This window comes from Primulina tabacum, chromosome 13, assembly GCF_025594145.1.
Source record: "Primulina tabacum isolate GXHZ01 chromosome 13, ASM2559414v2, whole genome shotgun sequence".
Classification (NCBI taxonomy): Eukaryota; Viridiplantae; Streptophyta; class Magnoliopsida; order Lamiales; family Gesneriaceae; genus Primulina; species Primulina tabacum.
In genome coordinates, this window is record NC_134562.1 from 33,644,817 (window position 1) to 33,665,169 (window position 20,353).

The following is a 20,353-nucleotide window of genomic DNA, read 5'->3' on the forward strand; positions in this document are numbered from 1 at the left end:
TATTGGACCCCTCATCCGACCTATTAAACATACACGGACTAAATTTTTATATTATTAATTAGGTGACCCATTTCCGTTCTAAATAGAACAAATTTTAGATCAAAGAACATTAAACCATAAAACATTGTATCTGTGATCACCGATCTAGTTATAATATCACCATCGCCAAATAATCATAAAATTTTAATTATTTTATATTTATTATATTATATACGTACCTATGAGGGTGAGGGTTTATAATATTTTATATTTATTATATTACATACGTACCTATTCAAATATCTCAATCTAGCTCCATTATAGATACATGATATCACCATCGTCGAATAATCATAAAATTTTAAGTTTTTTTCGTACTTGGAGCAATAATTGTTCGTGTTAAAGAAAGCATTTGACACTTTACGTTTCAGAGTTGAGCGCTATAAAATATTGAAGTTATGTTATGAGCTATAATACTTAATAAAACGACAAATGTTTGATCTTACAATATGTTTATATTATTTCTAATGACGACAAAACTCGTAGCTGTTACTCTTTGGTGTACGCTGGGCTGGGTAAACTCCAGCCTCATCGCAGTAGTCTACGAACCAAACTTTAGGCTCATCGCAGTAACCTATAAATCACGTTAAGAACTCTTATGTAATGTGAGTACATAGAAGGATATGGTAAATTGAATGGGGTGGGTGAGTGAGTGGGCATGGAGGCATCACACAGGTTGGAGTGTGACAATCAAGTACAATTCGCACGCTAATACTGCCATCCTATTACTGGATGGTTGATTATTACGTACAGGACCACCGGACCCAGTTTTGTTTCTCGATGAAAATGCATGATTTCACAAGATTTTGTGATGTCAATTTTGAGAATTTCTAGGAAATAACTTTAAAAGTAAAAAAAAAAAAATATGGTAAATTATGCCTTCACCAAACCTATAATTCTTGTCCAATTCATAGTCCAATATCATGCTTTCTAATAGTTATTTTGAGATGTAAAATGGTGCTTTGATTAGGTAATTTGGACGAAGGTATACATGATTTTGGCCATTTTGCTCCATCCCTCTCTCTTTCACGTGCCAATTTCTAGTTAATTTGGACTCCAATCGGTTTATTTTAGGCTCAATTTTCTCAGAATTGAATTTTTTTTATAATTTATAAAGAGGACTAGTTGTTGCCAAGGTCCATGGGCCAACCACAAAGTGGATTAGCGGAGTTTTTTTCTTCAAAATAAACAGACAATGTATGTACATGAAGGGGATAATCTTTACTATATTATAATAGTTCAACACCTTAAAATAGTTGTTTGTGGTCATGGATTGATTTTAGACTTGTCTAAAATACCTTATAAATACAATGTATTTGGTTAATTGTATAAATGCATATTTTTTTCCAATTAATGAAATTAACATTTGATTTTGTGATTCGTAACAATCTGTGGCAAAAATGTAACGCTTTGGAACATTTACTCCTTAACTTTAAATAACATTTATATCAAAATACTTTAAAAAGATAACTATATTATGTTAATTCCATATGTAATATTCGCGTATTATGTTGCACACATGCTTTAGCGGCTTTTATATATATATATATATATTCAAAAATATAACTATATTATGTTAATATTATATGTAATATTCGTGTATTATGTTGCACACATGCTTTAGCGGCTTTTATATATATATATATATATATATATATATATAAAAAGAGCAAGTGTTTATTAAATAATAAAAATCATATCATTAGTACTATGAAGTATGGTCGTTATTTTATGCATAACTCAATATTTTTATATTTGAGTAGGTCTCTTGTAAGACGGTATCACGAATCTTTATCCGTGAAACAGGTCAATATTATCGATATTCACAATCAAAATTAATATTCTTAGCTTAAAAAGTAATATTTTTTTATGAATGATCCAAATAAAATATATATCTCACAGAATATAAATCATAAAATCGTGTCAGATATATTTTTACTTTTATATTATATAATTGCCACCGCCGTCAACAAACATGGATACTGATCTACTTTTAAAGTCGTTTTGGATCTTTTGGCGTCAAGTCGCTGCATGCACTTTTTCTTTTTTTATTCCCCGTATATCCCCATTTTCACGGAAATTTGCAATAAAGAATGGTTTAAAATTTTAGATCTTCTTATTTTTTAATATTAAATTACGTTTTAGATATTTTTATATCTTAAGTAAGATAAAAATTTGTGTGAGACGGTCTTACAAGTCGTATTTTGTGAGATTGATCTCTTATTTAGGTTATCCATGAAAAACATTACTTTTTATGCTAAGAGTATATTACTTTTAATTGTGAATATTGGTAGAGTTGACACTTCTCACATATAAATATTCACGAGACCGTCTCACAAAAAACTTATTTTTTAAATAAATAAATGGATCCGAGACCGTCTTCACCCTTCAAGATAAGGTATCAATTTATCGTGATTGGCCAAAACTACTTTAGGAAAAGTGACATAAAAAGAGATATTGAATTTTCTTGTTGTTATGTTTCAGTCCGATCGTGACAAAAGTTTTTGAAAGAATAAAAATGATTCTTTTTTAAAAAAAGTAAACAAAATGAAAGATGAATAACCATTTCTTCATCCATTTTCTTGATTATTTTTTCAAGCATCACTTTATTCAGTCCAATGAATTTTTGAAATATAGTACTATAGTTAGTAGTTGACATTGATATATACTTGAGTGAATTCATCTCTCAAATACATAGCATCATCAAACACACTTGTTGAAGTAGGTGGTCGTGAGTCATGAGTTCAATTCTTCCTGCAAACATTTTATCAGATGAACATGTCACATATATTTGCACAATATTGTTTATCTTGTTAGCGTGCTTTGTAAGCTGTTGTATTAATCCTGATAGTTTACCTAGTATACATTGATGTATGTCTTCGTAAGGAGACAAAAACTTGTGTGAGATGGTCTCATATGTCGTATTTTGTGATATATATATCTTATTTGGGTCATCAATGAAAAAATATTTTTTTTATATTAATTTTTATTGTGAATATCGGTAGGTTGACCCGTCTCGCAGATAAAGATTTGTGAGACCGTCTCACAAGAAATCTACTCTGATAAATAAATATCAGTCATATATATGAGATCGTCACAAAGAAAATCTAATTTTAATTTAATTATTAGATTGTATGCTGTACCCAAATCAATATGTTTTGGGGACAGCGAAGTTAGTAAATACATACAGATATTTCTCATAATTCAAAGAGTTTTTGGTAAAAGATTATAGGAATAGCAGAACGTAACAAATATAAAATAATAATGACATTATTTTGATAATTTTGTTTGTTTACAAATTTAGAATTTGAATTTCACGATCAATTTGAATTTATGTAAATACTTCAAAGATTTTATTTAAATCAATTGTATTAAATTTAAAACTATATAGGTTATTTTTTATTAAAAAATATAGAAGTTTATGGTGTTTTGCACTTTGACAAAAACTTGTGTGAGACAGTCTCACAGATCGTATTTTGTGAGGCAGATCTTTAATTTGGGTTATCCATGAAAAAATATTACTTTTTATGCTAAGATTATTACTTTTTATTGTGAATATCGGTTGGATTTAACCGTCTCACAGATAAAGATTCGTGAGACAGTTTCACAAGAGACCTACTCATGCACTTTTTGGATCATCAATGATACGTTCATTTAAATTTTTGAAAGATTTTGATAACATTGAGATAGTTTTATCTGCTAGAAAAATTACGATAATAACAGTTTTCTTAAACATCTAAAATTAATAAAATACGAATATATTTCATCTGTCTAAGATATATTAACAGTTTTAACATATATTAAAAAAATAATTGAAAAACAAAGTTTTCAAACAAACTTCTTATGTTATCTTTATTTAATTAGTTAAAAAATAATTACGTGTTTTTTTAATAACAAGTTTAATATTTGTATTTATACTAGTAAAAAAATAAAATAAAACATATTAATAGATATATAAATCGGACTATATAATTTGAACAATTGAAAAAAAAAATCTTTAAAATGGATAGTACACAGAGATAGATATGGTCAATTCAATACTCCAAAATCTCCTCGTAATTTACAATGTGATTAGCCATTATTTTCAAGAAAGATCTTAATCTTGAATGGATAATAGGCATAAATACAATCACACAATCATTAACGAAGGTGCGCGCAAAATCAAAAATTTCCCCTTATCTTGAAGATTTCACGTATCAAATTTTTTTATTATTTGTGTTAAACAAATTGCTGTAACTATCTCAAATAATTTAGGATAATTATTAAAAAAACAATATATATTTGTTCATTAGAATCAGAATTCTAACACGAGTATGCTACCAATCCGTTCAGGCTATATAAACACGCCTCGCTCACATATCCCACCATATATTCAATTGTTTTTAACACAAACTCGTACAGAAATTTTGCATGCAGGAAAAAGGACAGGAAGGTGAAGTACAGAGTTTTCTTGATTTGTGTTGTTGGTATTCCGATCATAAATTTAAAACTTTTTAGTCCAATCTACCATATATTCAAAGCATAATTTCTGGGATTACACTTTTTTTAGTTTCTTTGTTTTTCTGTTCTTCAATCTGTCCTTGAGTAATCTACGAAGCAGATATAAGGAGTACCGTTTGATTATACTGCTTGAATCTATGACGGGTTTAGTTCTTTGTTTTTATTTATTTATTAATATTTCTGGGATTTTTCTTCACTTGATATGGGATTAATTTATTGGCAAAAACATTTAAGAACTTCACGAGATTGAGACAATTTAAAACGCGCAGTTTTTTAGTTCATCCAAGGTCAATTTTGATTTATATTTGTTTGAGAAACGTGGATATGTTAACAGAATTGAATGTATTTTTGGCAGATAAAACTCATCAGCTGTGTCGTTTCCTGTCAGGCATAATATTTGTTTGATCTTGGAAAACTGTGTTGAGGTTAACTTCGAGTTCGAAATCATATGGAGGGAGGCGTTACTAAACCGGATAAAACAGAATTCACAGAATGCTGGCGCACGAGTTGGAAGACTCCTTACATCATGCGCCTCGCCTTCTCAGCTGGCATAGGAGGGCTTTTGTTTGGTTACGATACCGGTACGTAAGTGCTACCCTGCTTTATTTACTTTTGAATTGGATTTCTCTGCCAATTTGCACAAGATTTTCTGTTGTCAATGATTTGTTGTATGATTAAATTTTTGTTGCACGATCACTAGGTGTTATTTCTGGTGCCCTGCTCTACATTCGAGATGAGTACCCATCTGTCAAGAGACAGACATGGCTGCAGGTAACTCCACGACCACAACATGTCCTCTTTTAAAAGTTGTATGTATAAATTTTCTGAAACGGCAAGTTTTCCCCCGCAAAAACTCTGTGTAGACACCCCATTTCTCCTACCATTATCTAGGCTCGCCCCCTTCTCTGGAACAAGGCACATTAAAATCTTTAAGATTTATGCCATTTTCGTTTGTGGTAATAAATATTTTTGTTCATCGATGTCAAGGAAACAATCGTGAGCATGGCAGTAGCAGGAGCTATCTTCGGTGCTGCTTTCGGTGGAATGATTAGCGACAAGTATGGCCGAAAGAAATCAATCCTTTTGGCCGATTGCCTTTTTTTCGTGGGTGCGATTATCATGGCTGCGGCTGTAGGCCCTTGGATGATAATAGTAGGAAGACTACTAGTCGGTTTAGGAGTAGGAATGGCATCCATGACCGCACCACTTTATATTTCTGAGGCATCCCCTGCTCGGATCAGGGGAGCCTTGGTTAGCACAAACGGTTTGTTGATCACAGGAGGACAATTCTTGGCTTATCTTATCAACTTGGCATTCACAAAGGTATTTTACTTTCCAGAAGGTTTATGCTGAAATTGTTGTTTACATCTATCTTTACACACACTATGAATGTGTTTTCAGACGCATGGAACGTGGCGTTGGATGCTCGGGGTAGCAGGAGTTCCAGCCGTTGTTCAAATCATCTTGATGATGTCGCTTCCCGAGTCACCTAGATGGTTATATAGGCAGGTAGAAACATCCTAAGCCCCTTTCTTGCACTATTTTATTAATATGCAGTGTTATGGAGGAAAATTTGTTCTCAAAGATTTGGTGAAACTTCTCACACGGATATCTTTGATTTGACAACCTTGACCAGGACAAAGTCAAAGAAGCTAGGGCAATTTTGGAGAAAATCTACCCTCCCCACGAAGTTGAAGATGAAATGAACGCTCTGCAATCTTCCATTGAAGCTGAAAAAGCCGAGGAAGGGGTAATCGGAAGCGGCATACTTTCGAAACTTAAAAACGTTTGGCGAAACGACGTTGTAAGAAGAGGCCTATACGCGGGAATAACAGTTCAAGTTGCTCAACAATTTGTCGGCATAAACACCGTCATGTACTACAGTCCCACAATTGTTCAGCTTGCCGGATTTGCTTCTAACAAGACAGCTTTAGCACTGTCCCTCATCACATCTGGCCTGAACGCCATTGGCTCAATTGTTAGCATGGCTTTTGTTGACAGATTCGGGAGACGTAGATTGATGATCATATCTATGTTTGGGATCATAATCTGCCTTGTCACGTTATCTGTCCTGTTTTACGAAGCCTCTGAACACGCACCACGAGTTAGCACTTTCGAATCTTCCCATTTTGGTGTAAACTCGACGTGTTCCAGTTTCTTGCAAGCCAGACAACCATCTTCCTGGAACTGTATGTCGTGCCTGAAAGCAGACTCACATTGCGGCTTTTGCGCCAATGGAGAGAACAAAGTAAGATATCCTTATATTCTTATTTTACATGTATTGATTATCGGTCATACCATAGACACCTATCACTCTAACATCTTAATATTCTAATACTGTTTTGAAATCTTATAATTAGTATCACCCGGGAGCATGCTTGGCTGCAACTAATGCTGTAGAATCAATGTGTGGTGGAGAACGTCGTACGTGGTATACAGAAGGCTGTCCAAGCAAATTCGGGATCTTTGCGGTTCTACTTCTTGGACTATATATAATATCCTATTCGCCTGGCATGGGAACTGCGCCATGGATCGTGAACTCGGAGATATATCCACTAGCATATAGAGGCATTGGCGGAGGAATCGCAGCGGTTTCGAACTGGATTTCGAACCTGATAGTCAGCGAGACATTCTTAACTCTAACCAAAGCAGTAGGTTCTTCAGGCACATTTCTGTTGTTTGCTGGATTTTCATTCATTGGACTCGTGGCCATCTTTTTCCTAGTACCGGAAACAAAGGGATTGCAGTTTGAACAGGTTGAAAAGATGCTGGAGAAGGGATTCAAACCGAAGTTGTGCGGTGGTTCCGAGGAAGCCGATGATTCCAAGTGAAACCGTATGTTTTATTTCTTGTCGTAGCTTACAACAGCCTTTTGTTTTCAGTTGTTTCTATTATACATGAGTTAGTGCTGATGGACACGGATGATTAATTATAGTTTTTAGGTTTCTTAGCTTTTGGGATTGATGATTTTTATCAAGTTTTCATTTGGAATGTGATTTTTCTGGTCAAATAGGATTTTCGATTAGAATATTTATTTAAAGAATTTATGCATTACAGTACTACATCGTCGTTTACAATGATACAGATAGATTTGTGTTTATGCTGTTCATATTTGCTTTTTGATATTGTGAGAATCCGCTCGCCACCGCCATTCTTTCACGTGCATCGAGTCAATCTTCAGTCTAACCTAAAATCTTGAACTAGTGTCAAATGATTATACAGGACATTTCGGGCTTTAATTTTACTAACAGATACTCGGGTAAGTTTGCCGACACTTTCTTTTTTAGAGCAAGAAGGCAAACAAACAAAACAAAAAACATTGTTTTGGGAAATATTTTCCACCTCGAAAAATAAAGCTATATTGTGTTACATTATCCGTTTTTTCCCCAAATATCTATAATTTAACCCGATATATTATGTTTAAATACAATTAAACTAATTAAAAATATTAAAATATCTAATATGTTCAACTCTAACAATGATTGATATTTCCAATACTAAATATTAATCATATTTTTTTAATATATAATATAATATAAAAAAATTACTGAAAATAACTCCGAACACCACCACAGTCACCATTGAGTCCTTGGTAAAAATAATACATACATATATATATATATATATATGACAACTCATATACAATAATAATAATATGGATAAAGAAAGAAAACTAGGAAGGATTGACATATGATATTTATCAAGAGAGTAGGTTTCTTGCGAGACGATCTCACGAATTATTATCTGTGAGACGAGTTAACCCTACCCATATTCACAATAAAAATTAATAATCTTAGCATAAAAATAATATTTTTTCATGGAAGACCCAAATAAGATCATAAAATACGATCCGTGAAACCGTTTCACACAAATTTTTTCTTTATCAAAAGACGTACACATATCGGGGTGGGGTGGCCGGCTTTATCACGAAGAGTAGTTGTTCATGCATGTTGGTAGGCCCATTACTCAACACATTCAAAGTTCCTCAACCTAATTTTATTTTTTAAAAGACTTGTTATATAAATCTCGTTTTTGATCCCGCTGATTTTATAAAACCGGAAGACTTTTTAATAATATGTGAAGCCTCAAATTGAAACTCGGAAAATTGATGCTAATTTAAAATGTATTTGAAAAACAAACTTAAACAACGATAACTTATAGTTCATCCGAAACTTCTAATTTGATATTAGATCTCGAGTTCAAGATTCGATAGTTGATTTTATTGTGTACATAAAAGAATGGTTAGGGTCAATTGATGAGACACCAAGGGCTGACCGATTCAGGTGAAAACTATCACAATTGAAAAGAAATTGCATGACCGCTAAGGACTCGTTTGTTTTCAGTCAAAAAAATATCCATCGTTCACATGGGAATAAAAATTACCAATGGGTGATTCTTACAAAATTTCACATGCCAAGTTTTCATTTCATCAAACATTTAATGCACCACTAACATATCATGGAAATGGAATTCATTCTGCTCTTACCTGTATTTTGCCACACAACAATCATGAAAAAGCAAAAAGGAAAGGGAATCCGAGTCATGAGAAAAGGACCCCCAACATGAGTTGGATTATATGCAAAATGCTAGTTGATCAATTGACAGGTTTCCTATATTTTACAAGTATTTATAAAATCTGTGTAAACCTGGCAAAAACCTCCCCCTGAAAGAGTCTCGAGTTCGATCCATATGTTAGCGAAAATGCTCCCCTTCCCCATGTAATACAAAGAAAAAAAAAGTGATATATGCCTGTTGCATCATATCCTTTAAGCAACTTTTATTTATGTTTCCATATACAATGTTCGAACCTGGACAAAAGCACCAATATTAACGACAAACAAAAGGTAAAATGACAAGTTCGAGGGGAATATAATTAATAAGATTATCATGGCAAACCATACTCAGCCATACTTGACTTTGAAGCAGAGGACTGGTTCAAAAAATTAGAGAAACCTTCCAAAGAATCAGGAATCACCCAACAAAACCAAGGATGACAGCCCCAACCAAAGCTAAAAACAAACTGCAGCAGTCAGTAAAAAAATAATAGTAAAGAACAATGGCGATTAAAAATCCCCAAAAACTAAAGGTTATGTCATCTTCTTCTCGTCACCAGCTTCTCAATTTTCACCATTGATTTTTCTTTTTCTTGCAAACCTTCAAAAACACTCAACCACCCTTTCCATTCCATCAACACACTAAACTATATACACCCAACAACACATTATTAACTTCTCAGACACAATATCATATAATATAATACAATACAATATAATGCATTAAGAAATTTAACCATCTAAGATGCCTCCACGATTATGGACTCGAGGAAGAAGCTTCGTGTCTTGATTCTCTCAAGTACCCAAGAAGTGTTTCAGCCTGCCAAAAAGTGAACACACTCCCATTCAATCAAAACATTGGGCATAAAAAAACGGCACCATTCATTTACAGAACAAGAAACTAAATGCAAGAAGAACAAAAACATCTACCTAATTATTAATAACAAAGAAAGCAAGAACAGCATTAAACAATAGATTAGGACGAGACCCCACATCTGGACCACGAGATTATGACATAATCAGAAACTTGGTGTGAACTTGTGATGCTTAATTTCGTAAACTTAAGTTTCCATCCTCGTCATTAAAGAAACGGATGCCACTTGAGAGAGATGTGTTCATTTAACAGTCTACCAAATAATTAAGACAACTTTGCAGGACCAACTTCATAGGTTAATCATCCGCTCACGCTTCGAAGCCAGTCAAATAGGAAGGATAGATGTTGATTCAATGATGGCCAATCATTTACCGTTCATTAATTACTTAGCTTAGCCACATGCTAAATGAATAAAAACCAGTTTTCATTAAATTTGAAATCCAAGAAAGGCGAATACTAATCAATCTAAGATTCCAAATCAATAGTCTAAAAATCAAAAAAAATTATTGTCCTCTTCATGTTGCTTGCTAATTTGAGCACATAAATTGGCACCAAGAAAAGAAAAGTTTGTAGTAAAAATATAAACAAAAGATAAATACAAAAAAATTTAACCTTATGTTTAGCTTTCGCCGTCCCGATCTGAGACAAGGCAACCAGAGGCGGTATTCCTCCCTCTCGCACAAGAAATCCCCTGTTTCTAACACTCTCGCCACACAACTGCAACAAAGTTAACACCGCAAATTCCTTCCCCTTTTCACTGCTGTCCTCAATCGCTTCCACCAAAGCTGGGATCCCACCTTCTTCGACAATGACTTCACGACCCATTTCAATCCCCGCCAAGCTACTCAGCACCACCATGGCCTTCTCCGCTAGCCCAGTGCCCTGTTCATCCACAAGACTCAACAACGGGGTTACTGCCCCAGCACTCACTGTTCTTTCTTTATTCAATTTCACAGAACAGAGCTTGTAAAGAGTGGTCAGAGCGTCCTTTTTGCCTCGATTTGAACCATTTATCAGCAGTGCAACCAATGGGGGTATCGCACCGCAAGCTCCAATTGAAACTTTATTCTCATCTATTAAAGACAGACTCAACAGAGCGCAAGCGGCGTTTTGCTTGGAAATCTCGGTACCTGTTTTTAAGACATAGATTAAAGATTTGACCGCGCCCGATTTTGTGATCAATGTTTTGTTGGATTCGTGAAGGGAGAGGTTCAGAAGAGCCGTGACGGCGTGTTCTTGGGTCATGGGGTCGTAACAGCGGAGGAGCGGGATTAAAGCGGGCACTGCCCCGGATTCACCGATCAAGACCCGGTTGTCGGCCCGATTTTTAGCTAACAATCGCAGTTTAGCAGCAGCAGATCTCTTCACAGCAATTGATGAAGATTGCAAACCATCAACACACAATTTCACGGTGGGCTGCAGGTCTTCAGGTGAGATACTATCGATAATCTCCGTAGAAAAAGTCTCTCTCTGTAAGAACCCAGAACAAGGTTCGGATTCAGGCTTGAAGTCCAAGTCCGGTTCCGGACCTGGGTCGGGAAGGATAGCAAGGCGCTGGAGCTCCCCAGAAATGTCGCTGGAACAAGCAGAAAAATCACTGAATGCTTGCGAGACATCCAAAATCTCATCGATATCCGATGAGGAGGGGCTCTTGGAAGTATTAGTAGATTTCTTAGCAAGTTCGCCTAGCCGGAGGTCGATAACCGAGTCAGTAAGAATCTCCGACACATTCCTCGATCTCTGCTCATCATCTAAGAAGATAGTAGAACGGATTGTCCGCATAGAACGGCCCATGGAACGGTTCAACTTGACGGAGGACGGCGGCGGAGTGTAGTAGTAGTAAGGGCGCGTTTGGGGGTATCGAGCAGAGATGTTGGAGTTGGAGTGAGAGTGGGAATCTTGTACAGAAACCATGGTGGAATCAGTGAGAGAGAAGAACTGTTTGGATTATTATATATATAAATGAGTGGATTTGGTTTATAATGCATAAGAATTTTGGGGTTCTCAAAAGTCACAGCTGGAGAATACCATTTTGATTCGCAGGTCAAAACGGTCCACTCATTGTAATTTAATTTTATGTTTTAACAAAATTATCGACTTTGCTTATGTTTTCATATCCATTTTTATAAACAAATTTTTCGACCAACACTTTTTCGAACCAACATGGATTATTTAGTATGCTTTACTCGATTAACATGATTTTAAAAGTTATTGTATTAATTGTTTAGCATGCACAAAAAGTTAATGACTACATATTAACACAACATATTTAGTGTCATATAAATCAATTAAAATATAATTATTCAGAACAATCAATGTTACGTGTGACGTTGTAAGAGATATTTTATTTTTTTTAACCTCAATCAACTATTTAATTAAGAAAATGACATCTTCGTATATATGTCAAATACACCTGAAAAGTTCATTTTCTTAATTAAATAGTTGATCGATGTTATTTTACAAATTTTCTCACATTGTCTAATTACTTGCAACTTAAAGAGGAGTCCGCGAATGTTTTTTTAAAATTCTATAAGATATTGATGTAAATACCGTGAAAATATTTTATGAGTAGGCCTCTTGTCAGACGGTCTCACGAATCTTTATCTGTGAGACGGGTCGACCCAACCGATATTCGCAATAAAAAGTAATACTCTTAGCATAAAAAATAATATTTTTTCATGAATGAGCCAAATAAGAGACCCGTCTCACAAAATACGACCAGTGAAATCATCTCAGACAAGTTTTTGTCATATTTAATAATAATATAACAAGTTTTTCGAGATCAAGAGAGACATGTTAATGTGAGACATTTCACAATGGTGATGAAATTCCCAACAATATATTGAATCAGGTAAATTTCGAAACAATTTATTTATTTCATATATACATAATAAATTACCATATAACGTGACTGAACAATATAATTGTACCTAGTGAGTACTATCCAATAATATATTAGTTGTACTGTTGTCCATATCAACGTAATCTTTACACAGGGATCAACTTCAGTCACGGATTTTTACAAATAAATATTTGGATCATCACACTCTATGGAAACAAACTAATTCGATTCATATATTACATATTAATCTTCTTCGATAAAAATAATACTATATTTTTTAATTTAGTTTATCACAATAGAAGCTCAAATTATCTTTTTTTTTTAATATTGTTATTATCCATAAATATATCAATTTCTTCAACATTATTCTTATTTTTATTTTCTCATCTTATATCCATCAAATCACCAATGATCATTTCAGTCATTTTTTTTTATAGAAACTTGTAATTTTATTGAGATAAATCATCCATTACAAGCTGGACTAACCAAGAAGGAAATGACAATTGAGTGTAATAATTGTTTTTCTTGAATAAAATAATCGAAACGTGATGCTTGAACCGTTGTAAGATATAAAAGTTTTGGGTTTTGGTAAAACGACAATCGTTCGTCATACAATCGATATCAGAGCCGATGTTACGTGTTCGATTCTCATTAATTGCAAATAATGCAATTATTGTGAAAAAGATTATTGTGTGCAATAATTGTCTTTGTTGAGTATCGTGCTTGAGCTGTTAAACAGTTTAAAAGATTTGAATTGTACCGTTACCACCAACTGTAATTTCTGGTAAATCGACAAATGCTCGATCATATAGTGTACTTTATACTTTATAAATAACTTAATATGTATATATTTAAGTTGTTTTTTTTCATTCATTTATGTTGAATTTACTATATTTGTCATTTATTTCTCCTATATTTTTATTATTTTTGCACTTGATAAAGAGGTAAACATCGAATGTACTAAATACAGCGAAGGTAAATACAAAAACCCTTCAAAAATTTGCTAATAAATGCATACTTTTATTTTTGTCAAATGTGACAAGCTTATTTGTTAACCTACTTAATTATATTTATTTCTCTCTTTTTTTTAACATAATGGTAATAATAGTAAGGCATGGGAAGTGACAACAACACAGATTGACCTAATTATTCAGCTTTAAGCATTAATTCTTGAAATAATTAAGTGTATTCCCTACTTGAAACATGGAGTAGGAGCTTCAATGACTTGAAATGTCATCTAGAACATGCGACATGTATACCAATTATATGTAATCTGCCCCCGATTTAAAATTTAAATATTTTTAAAATAGAAATAGACAGTCTGAAGGTATAAAAAATGATATGTTTACGGAAAGTTTTATGCATTCTAGTTACATTCGTAGAATCAAACGTTTATCATCTTATCAATTATATCAATTATGTTGCAACTCAAATATTTTAAATCGTATAGTATTTCAAATGTCCTGCGTGACATATCTAGTAACTATGAAAACGAGGTACTCACTCAAAGCCTAAATTTAATCAATAAATAAATTTGGGATGCGTCTCATGATAAAGCTTTTCCTCTATTAAAATCAACAATTATTGGAAAATAAATTCAAAAACAAAAGTGCAAGCAAGTTGCCGAACAAAAGCTGTCGTCGAACATCAAACTTGCGAACCTCGTAGATTTTTAAGTCGAATTTCCAAATTCCCAAAAAATTAAATAAAATGATACATGATTTGCAAGTAACTCGGCAACTCTAGTCCAAGAATTTATTTGGACGAATATTTAATTTAAATATATAATTGGATAAGACGACAACGAAATAAAATAATGTCCCAATGTATGATCCATGTACTACGGAAAATTATATCTTAATTATTGGCTCCATTGTGTTAGGACAATTAATTCTGGTCCAATAATCAAATTCTCGAATAATCCTGACAAAATAAGATAGCTGGCTGTGATTACAATTTATAAAGAGTGACCCCATAGCATATCCCACAGGTGCACAATTAATTAATTAATATTAATAATAATAATATTATTATTATTACCATTGGATATATATATATATATATATAATGGACAACATATCAAAATATTTTATATATATTATATATAGAGTATGTCTCTTGTGAGACGTTCTTACGAATCTTTATCCGTGAGGCAGGTCAACCCTACCGATATTCACAATAAAAAGTAATATCAAAGCATAAAAAATAATATTTTTTTATGGATGACCCAAATAAGAGATCTGTCTCACAAAATACGACATGTGAGACCGTCTCACACAAGTTTTTACACATATATGTTTTTGTTTGAATATGGATGTTGACTAATCAGGGAGTGTTTTTTCTTTTGTTGGAAAATAGAATTTTTGTAATGTATAAGACAAAAGTAGTAAGAATTTCTGTTGAAGCAATTAAAACGTTTATTTATTTTGTTGAACTATTATATTATTTGGAAATTAAATATTTTTCGTGATAAACACACACACATATATATATATAGGGACATAGCCAAAAAAAATTTCGATCATGGGCTAAAAATTTGTGGGCTAAAATGTGGGTTAAAATGTGGGCTAAAATTTGTGATATATTCAATGTTATTTTATTTTTCAAATTTGTAGGCTAAAATGTGGGCTAAAATTTAAAAAAAAAAAACTCCATCCATATTTTAAAATAAACCCAAAAATCAAGCTTGGGCTGGAGCCCACCCCAGCCTTTGGGGTGGCTCCGTCCCTGTATATATATATCGTTTGTGCGCATCAATTTATCCGAGGGACGGGGATAGGGAAACTGCGCTTTTCGTCTGCATGCAAATGTACACAAACATTATATAAAAGTACTGTTCTAGCACTTTTGGAGTATAAGAGTTGGTGCAGTGGCGGAGCTAGAAATATGGCTCTGCTCAGATTAGAATTTTAAACTCTAGAATCTTTTATTATTTTAAATTGATCTACCCGTGCTAATATCATATTATTTCAAAATTATACAAAATTTACACACAATTTTTTTTAAAAAAAATTGAGTCAGTCCGGGTACAAGAGCATGTAGCTCCGTCCCTGAGTTGGTGGAGTAGATGAACGCTTGGTCATTTGTTATGTTTGATTTCTCATACCAATACTTTTTTGTGCGAGACAAGGTTTATCTGGTGTTGTTTACTTAGATATCGTTGTTTGCAAATTATTGTTTAGTTCATTGCAAAGATAATTGGAAACGAAAAATATACAAAATTATTGTCAGGTGTGTGTTTATGTATATATATTTTTGTGTTAAAAGAAGAAAATATCTTGTTTTTGTTTTGGTTTTTGTTTGAAGTAAAAACAGATTGTTTACTACTTACTAGAAACCCAGCAAACACAATCAATGTACAATTTCTACTGAACTTTGACTGGGCAGTTGCGCTAAAATCCAGTGCATGTGTTGTGGAATACAGATGTCTAACAAACCGAACCAAGGTAAAATGTTCTTAATTTTGAAATGGAACTGTATAATTTTTATTAAAAAAGGCAATTCTTTTGTGATTTTTGTTCAGTCATACCAAAATTATATTTTAATCTCGTATTTTTCAAATTTTTTTTTTATCAAGAATGTTAATATGATACTTTAAAATGAACAAAACTATAAAAAAATATAATAACATATTAAAACTGAAATACGACATAAATGAGCAAAATCGTAAAGAAGTGATTGAAGTCTTATCGATTATCTTTATCTGTCATCACTTGTTTGTTTACATTGTTTGTTGCGACGCCTTTATGCATCTTCATTTTTAACGATTCAAAACTTCAAGATCTTCAAGTGGATCCATAATCTTCTTAAAGTTTCCTTATTTTAATCATGAACATTCAACATTAACACCAAATTTCACAAATCCTCGGTAGGTAAAATTTTTATTTCACGAGTTTTGATAAGATCGCACACACTTTTTCGTAAATTAAGCAATCTTTTCAAACGAAGTGAGGTTCCTCTCTTTCATCCAAGGCTTGTCCCAAACAACCACCTGGTAATTGCTCTCCGTCATCTTCGCGAGGGCATCCGTGGCGGAGATGACGAGCTTGTAATTCACACCGGTAACTATCTGAATCTCTCCTTTTATCACAGACACAAGCCGTAACATGATCTTGACCTTCATGTTGTGTTGTTTCACTGCAAACTCCGCGATCTCAACAACCTTCGGGTCTTTCAGGTTACTGATTGTCTGCCAACCGTCCATAGAGGCTTCGGTTGAAGCGGAAGCGAGAAGAATCGAGCAAACAACGACAAGCAACGAGAGAGATTTGGGTGCCATATTTTTCTTCCGGTGATGAGGTTAAAATTGGTGGTGAAATTTGAGTGATCACAAGTGGGTTTTTATAGCGGAGATGCCCGATCAAAAAGTATGCTTTTATAATGTTATGTAGACACGTGTAAAAGGAGATTACCGTAATCAAATATATATATATTTAAAAAATATGTAAATATTTTCTAACATTTTTTTGTAAGAAATATTTAACTTTCTTTTGTCAAAAAAAAAAATATTAAACTTTCTATATTACCCTTTATACCACTTTTTCGAAGTTGATTTTTGCAATATAAATTGGGGATCAACAATAAGACAAAAACTTGTGTGAGACGGTCTCACGGGTCGTATTTTGTGAGACGGATCTCTTATTTGGGTCATCCATGAAAAAGTATTACTTTTTAAGCTAAGAATATTACTTTTTATTGTGAATATCGGCAAGGATTGATCCGTGCATAGCTAAATATTCGTGAGACCGTCTCATAACAGACTTACTCTAACAATAAAATATTAAAGCATGAACCTTTGGTTTTTGTCCTAATTCATGTGCATATTATATTTTTATACTTCATTTGTACGTGGCTCCAAAAAAAAAACATTACTATCTAAAGTTTCGAAAAACAACACATATGTTGTCATTATTATTATTTTCGTTTTATCGATATAGTTTACGTATAATCAATATTTTTTTTATGTACAATCAATTTACCAAAACGTATTGATGAAATAAATTATTATAATACTAGCAGATTGTGGTATATGTGATTCGTATTGTTAGTAAAAAAAATGGAGAATGGAGTGGTTTTTTTTTAAAAAAAAGACAATTGTAAGTTATCAATTTTTTAAATTGAAAAAATTGAAATGATAATAGAGAAAATATGTTGAAAATATAAATAAGAAATATGCTGATGATTAAGTTTATTTTTTAAAACATTGACATTCTAATAAACATTTAAGAGTATTATATTTGTAGTTATCTAATTTCCCAATTATTCTATCATTCAACAATCATTCAATGAAACGATAAATCAGTTAATCTATAAATTTGATAATAATGTCTTTGCATAATTAAAATTTGTAATATAAATCGCTATATATGGTTCGCCCTTCAATTTCATCAGAAATAAACATTGGAAAAAAAATACAATAGAAACCCAAATAATTTAGCAAAATGCAAAAAAAAATTCCAAAAAATTCAATCTAATTTTTAATTAAATTTAGATACTTAAAAGTAAGGGTTACACATTAACAACTGAAAAGTTTAAAAATGGTTGCTCATATAATATATTATATAAATATATATAGTTCGAAAACATAACGCACTACTCTGGAAATCAAATTATCGAAACAATAAAGAGACAAAAATATCTTAGAGTTTAAATATGATGTGGCTGCATATTATACTACATATGTCATAATTTAATATATTTACAAAATGTAAATGCATGGAAATGCATACAAACATTATATAAAAGTACTGTTCAAGCTCTTCTGGAGTGTTAGAGTTGGTCGAACAGATGAACGTTTGGTCATTTGTTATGTTTGATTCTTCATTTTAACATTTTTTTCGTGTGAGACAAGATTTGTCCGGTGATGTTTATTTGGACATCGTGGTTGTTCATTTATTGTGTTAGTTCGTTGGTTTATCTATTATATATTGAAAAATAGCAGTTGTTGGTTTTATCGTCATGAAAAAAATTTATATCAAGAACGGAAAATATACAAAATTATTGTCAGGTGTGTGTATTTGTATATGTATTTGTGTGTTAAAAGAAGAAAATATCTTGTTTTTGTTTGAAATAAAAACAACTTGTTTACTACTTACTAGAAAACCAGCAAGCACAATCAATGTACAACTTCTACTGAACTTTGACTGGGCAGTTACGCTAAAATCCATTGCATGTGTTGTGGAATACAAATGTCAAACAAACCTAACCAACGTAAAAGGTTCTTAATTTTGACATGGAACTGTAATATTTTTATTAAAAAAAGCAATTATTTTTGTGATTTTTGTTGTCAGTCTTGTCAAAATTATATTTTAATCTCCCATCTTTCAAATATTTTTATCAAGAATATTAATATGACACTGTAAAATGAACTGATGATACTCTGGGATGTCCCGAGTCATGGATATTATCCGATATGTCCTGGGCCATGAAGCTGGGCCATGGGTAGTGCCCGGATCAGGAGGGTGGATTATTCCCGGGTCAATAAGATAGTCTGTAGAAATCTGACTCTCAATCTGCCCGGGACATTGGGAATGACTTGATAGGAAATATATGTGAAGAGGTCAGTCGGAAGGCCGGGCCATTGGAATACCCGGACTTAAACTACCCGGGCTATGAGATACCCGGGCTCTCACGTAAATGCCCGAGAGGCCCTCTACCCGGGCCACTTCGATATGAGTGCCGCATTTAATACCGCCGATAAAGTAGGGTACATGCAGCCGACCTATCTCTGACACCAATGCAAGTGGTTGATAAAATCAAGTGGGCTGGTTGTGACTAGTATGAGATTTGACATGTCAGAACAATAGAGTATAATCAGCCGCCCTACTATAATTAATGCTCAAACACAAAGAATGAGGTCATCATTGCATCTCCTACTATAAATACCAAGTTCACTCTTTGCATTTACTCTCTATTCACACATTGAATGCTCTCATTTACTCCCCTCTCACACCAATTTCACAACCTATCACTTGGTTACATTGGTTCTTTGCTTGAGTTATTCACTGACTTAAGCATCAGAGTGGTCACGCCGGACACACCTCCGGCGCCCATTCACGTGGTTGTCTTCTTGGTTGCATATTTTCATATTTATCCCGGTAAGCAAGCTTTTGGTCCAGACGTTCAGCTCTTATTTTTCATAACATTTTGATAGTAGATTCGGTGGAAGCACCCGATCTGGCTCACTCATTTCACCCGGATCACGTCATTGGCGCCGTCTGTGGGAAATTCTGAGTTATAAGGCGTTGATATGGCTCCTACAAGGAGGGCAAACCAAGACACTTCCCGGATCCAGGAAGAGAACAACGCTCGTCTCTCTGATGTGGGTGGTCAGCCGCCCAATGGTCCCCCGCCTATTATCCATTTGACATCCGAGGAGTTGACCAAAATCGTAACTGATGCTGTCAAGTGTATATATATATTTAAAAAATATGAAAATATTTTTTAACATTTTTTTGTAAGAAATATCAAACTTTCTATATTACCCTTTATACCACTTTTTCGAAGTTGATTCTTGTAATATAAATTGGGATCAACAATAAATAA

The 20,353-nt window shown here is 33.2% G+C and overlaps 3 protein-coding genes across 3 annotated transcripts; 1 reads left to right on the forward strand and 2 right to left on the reverse strand.

Annotated features, from left to right (window-relative positions):
- The first annotated feature begins 4,865 nt into the window (after positions 1 to 4,865).
- LOC142521716 (inositol transporter 4-like) lies at positions 4,866 to 7,623 on the forward strand. Its single transcript, XM_075624861.1, has 6 exons — positions 4,866 to 5,120; positions 5,240 to 5,310; positions 5,527 to 5,862; positions 5,941 to 6,048; positions 6,176 to 6,787; positions 6,900 to 7,623. The coding sequence occupies exons 1-6, from the start codon at positions 4,988 to 4,990 to the stop codon at positions 7,368 to 7,370; spliced, it is 1,731 nt and encodes a 576-aa protein (XP_075480976.1). The 5' UTR covers positions 4,866 to 4,987; the 3' UTR covers positions 7,371 to 7,623.
- A 1,814-nt stretch (positions 7,624 to 9,437) lies between these two features.
- Positions 9,438 to 11,921, reverse strand: LOC142522365 (uncharacterized). Its single transcript, XM_075625695.1, has 2 exons — positions 10,579 to 11,921; positions 9,438 to 9,912 (listed from the first exon to the last, which is right to left on the reverse strand). The coding sequence occupies exons 1-2, from the start codon at positions 11,878 to 11,880 to the stop codon at positions 9,850 to 9,852; spliced, it is 1,365 nt and encodes a 454-aa protein (XP_075481810.1). The 5' UTR covers positions 11,881 to 11,921; the 3' UTR covers positions 9,438 to 9,849.
- Positions 11,922 to 16,733: 4,812 nt separating this feature from the next.
- On the reverse strand, positions 16,734 to 17,087 carry LOC142522038 (cysteine proteinase inhibitor 5-like). Its single transcript, XM_075625208.1, has one exon. It carries the CDS (start codon positions 17,085 to 17,087, stop codon positions 16,734 to 16,736), a length of 354 nt encoding a protein of 117 aa, XP_075481323.1.
- Between the last annotated feature and the right edge of the window lie 3,266 nt (positions 17,088 to 20,353).

What these genes read in the sequence shown, in the direction of transcription:
- LOC142521716 (XM_075624861.1), top strand. Translation starts at nt 4,988, where the DNA reads ATGGAGGGAGGCGTTACTAAACCGGATAAAACAGAATTCACAGAATGC. An exon ending in TTTGTTTGGTTACGATACCG is followed by an intron (nt 5,121 to 5,239) that starts GTACGTAAGTGC and finishes CACGATCACTAG; the next exon opens with GTGTTATTTCTGGTGCCCTG. An exon ending in GCGCCAATGGAGAGAACAAA is followed by an intron (nt 6,788 to 6,899) that starts GTAAGATATCCT and finishes TCTTATAATTAG; the next exon opens with TATCACCCGGGAGCATGCTT.
- LOC142522365 (XM_075625695.1), bottom strand. Translation starts at nt 11,880, where the DNA reads ATGGTTTCTGTACAAGATTCCCACTCTCACTCCAACTCCAACATCTCT. An exon ending in CGGCGAAAGCTAAACATAAG is followed by an intron (nt 9,913 to 10,578) that starts GTTAAATTTTTT and finishes ACTTTTTGGCAG; the next exon opens with GCTGAAACACTTCTTGGGTA.
- LOC142522038 (XM_075625208.1), bottom strand. Translation starts at nt 17,087, where the DNA reads ATGGCACCCAAATCTCTCTCGTTGCTTGTCGTTGTTTGCTCGATTCTT.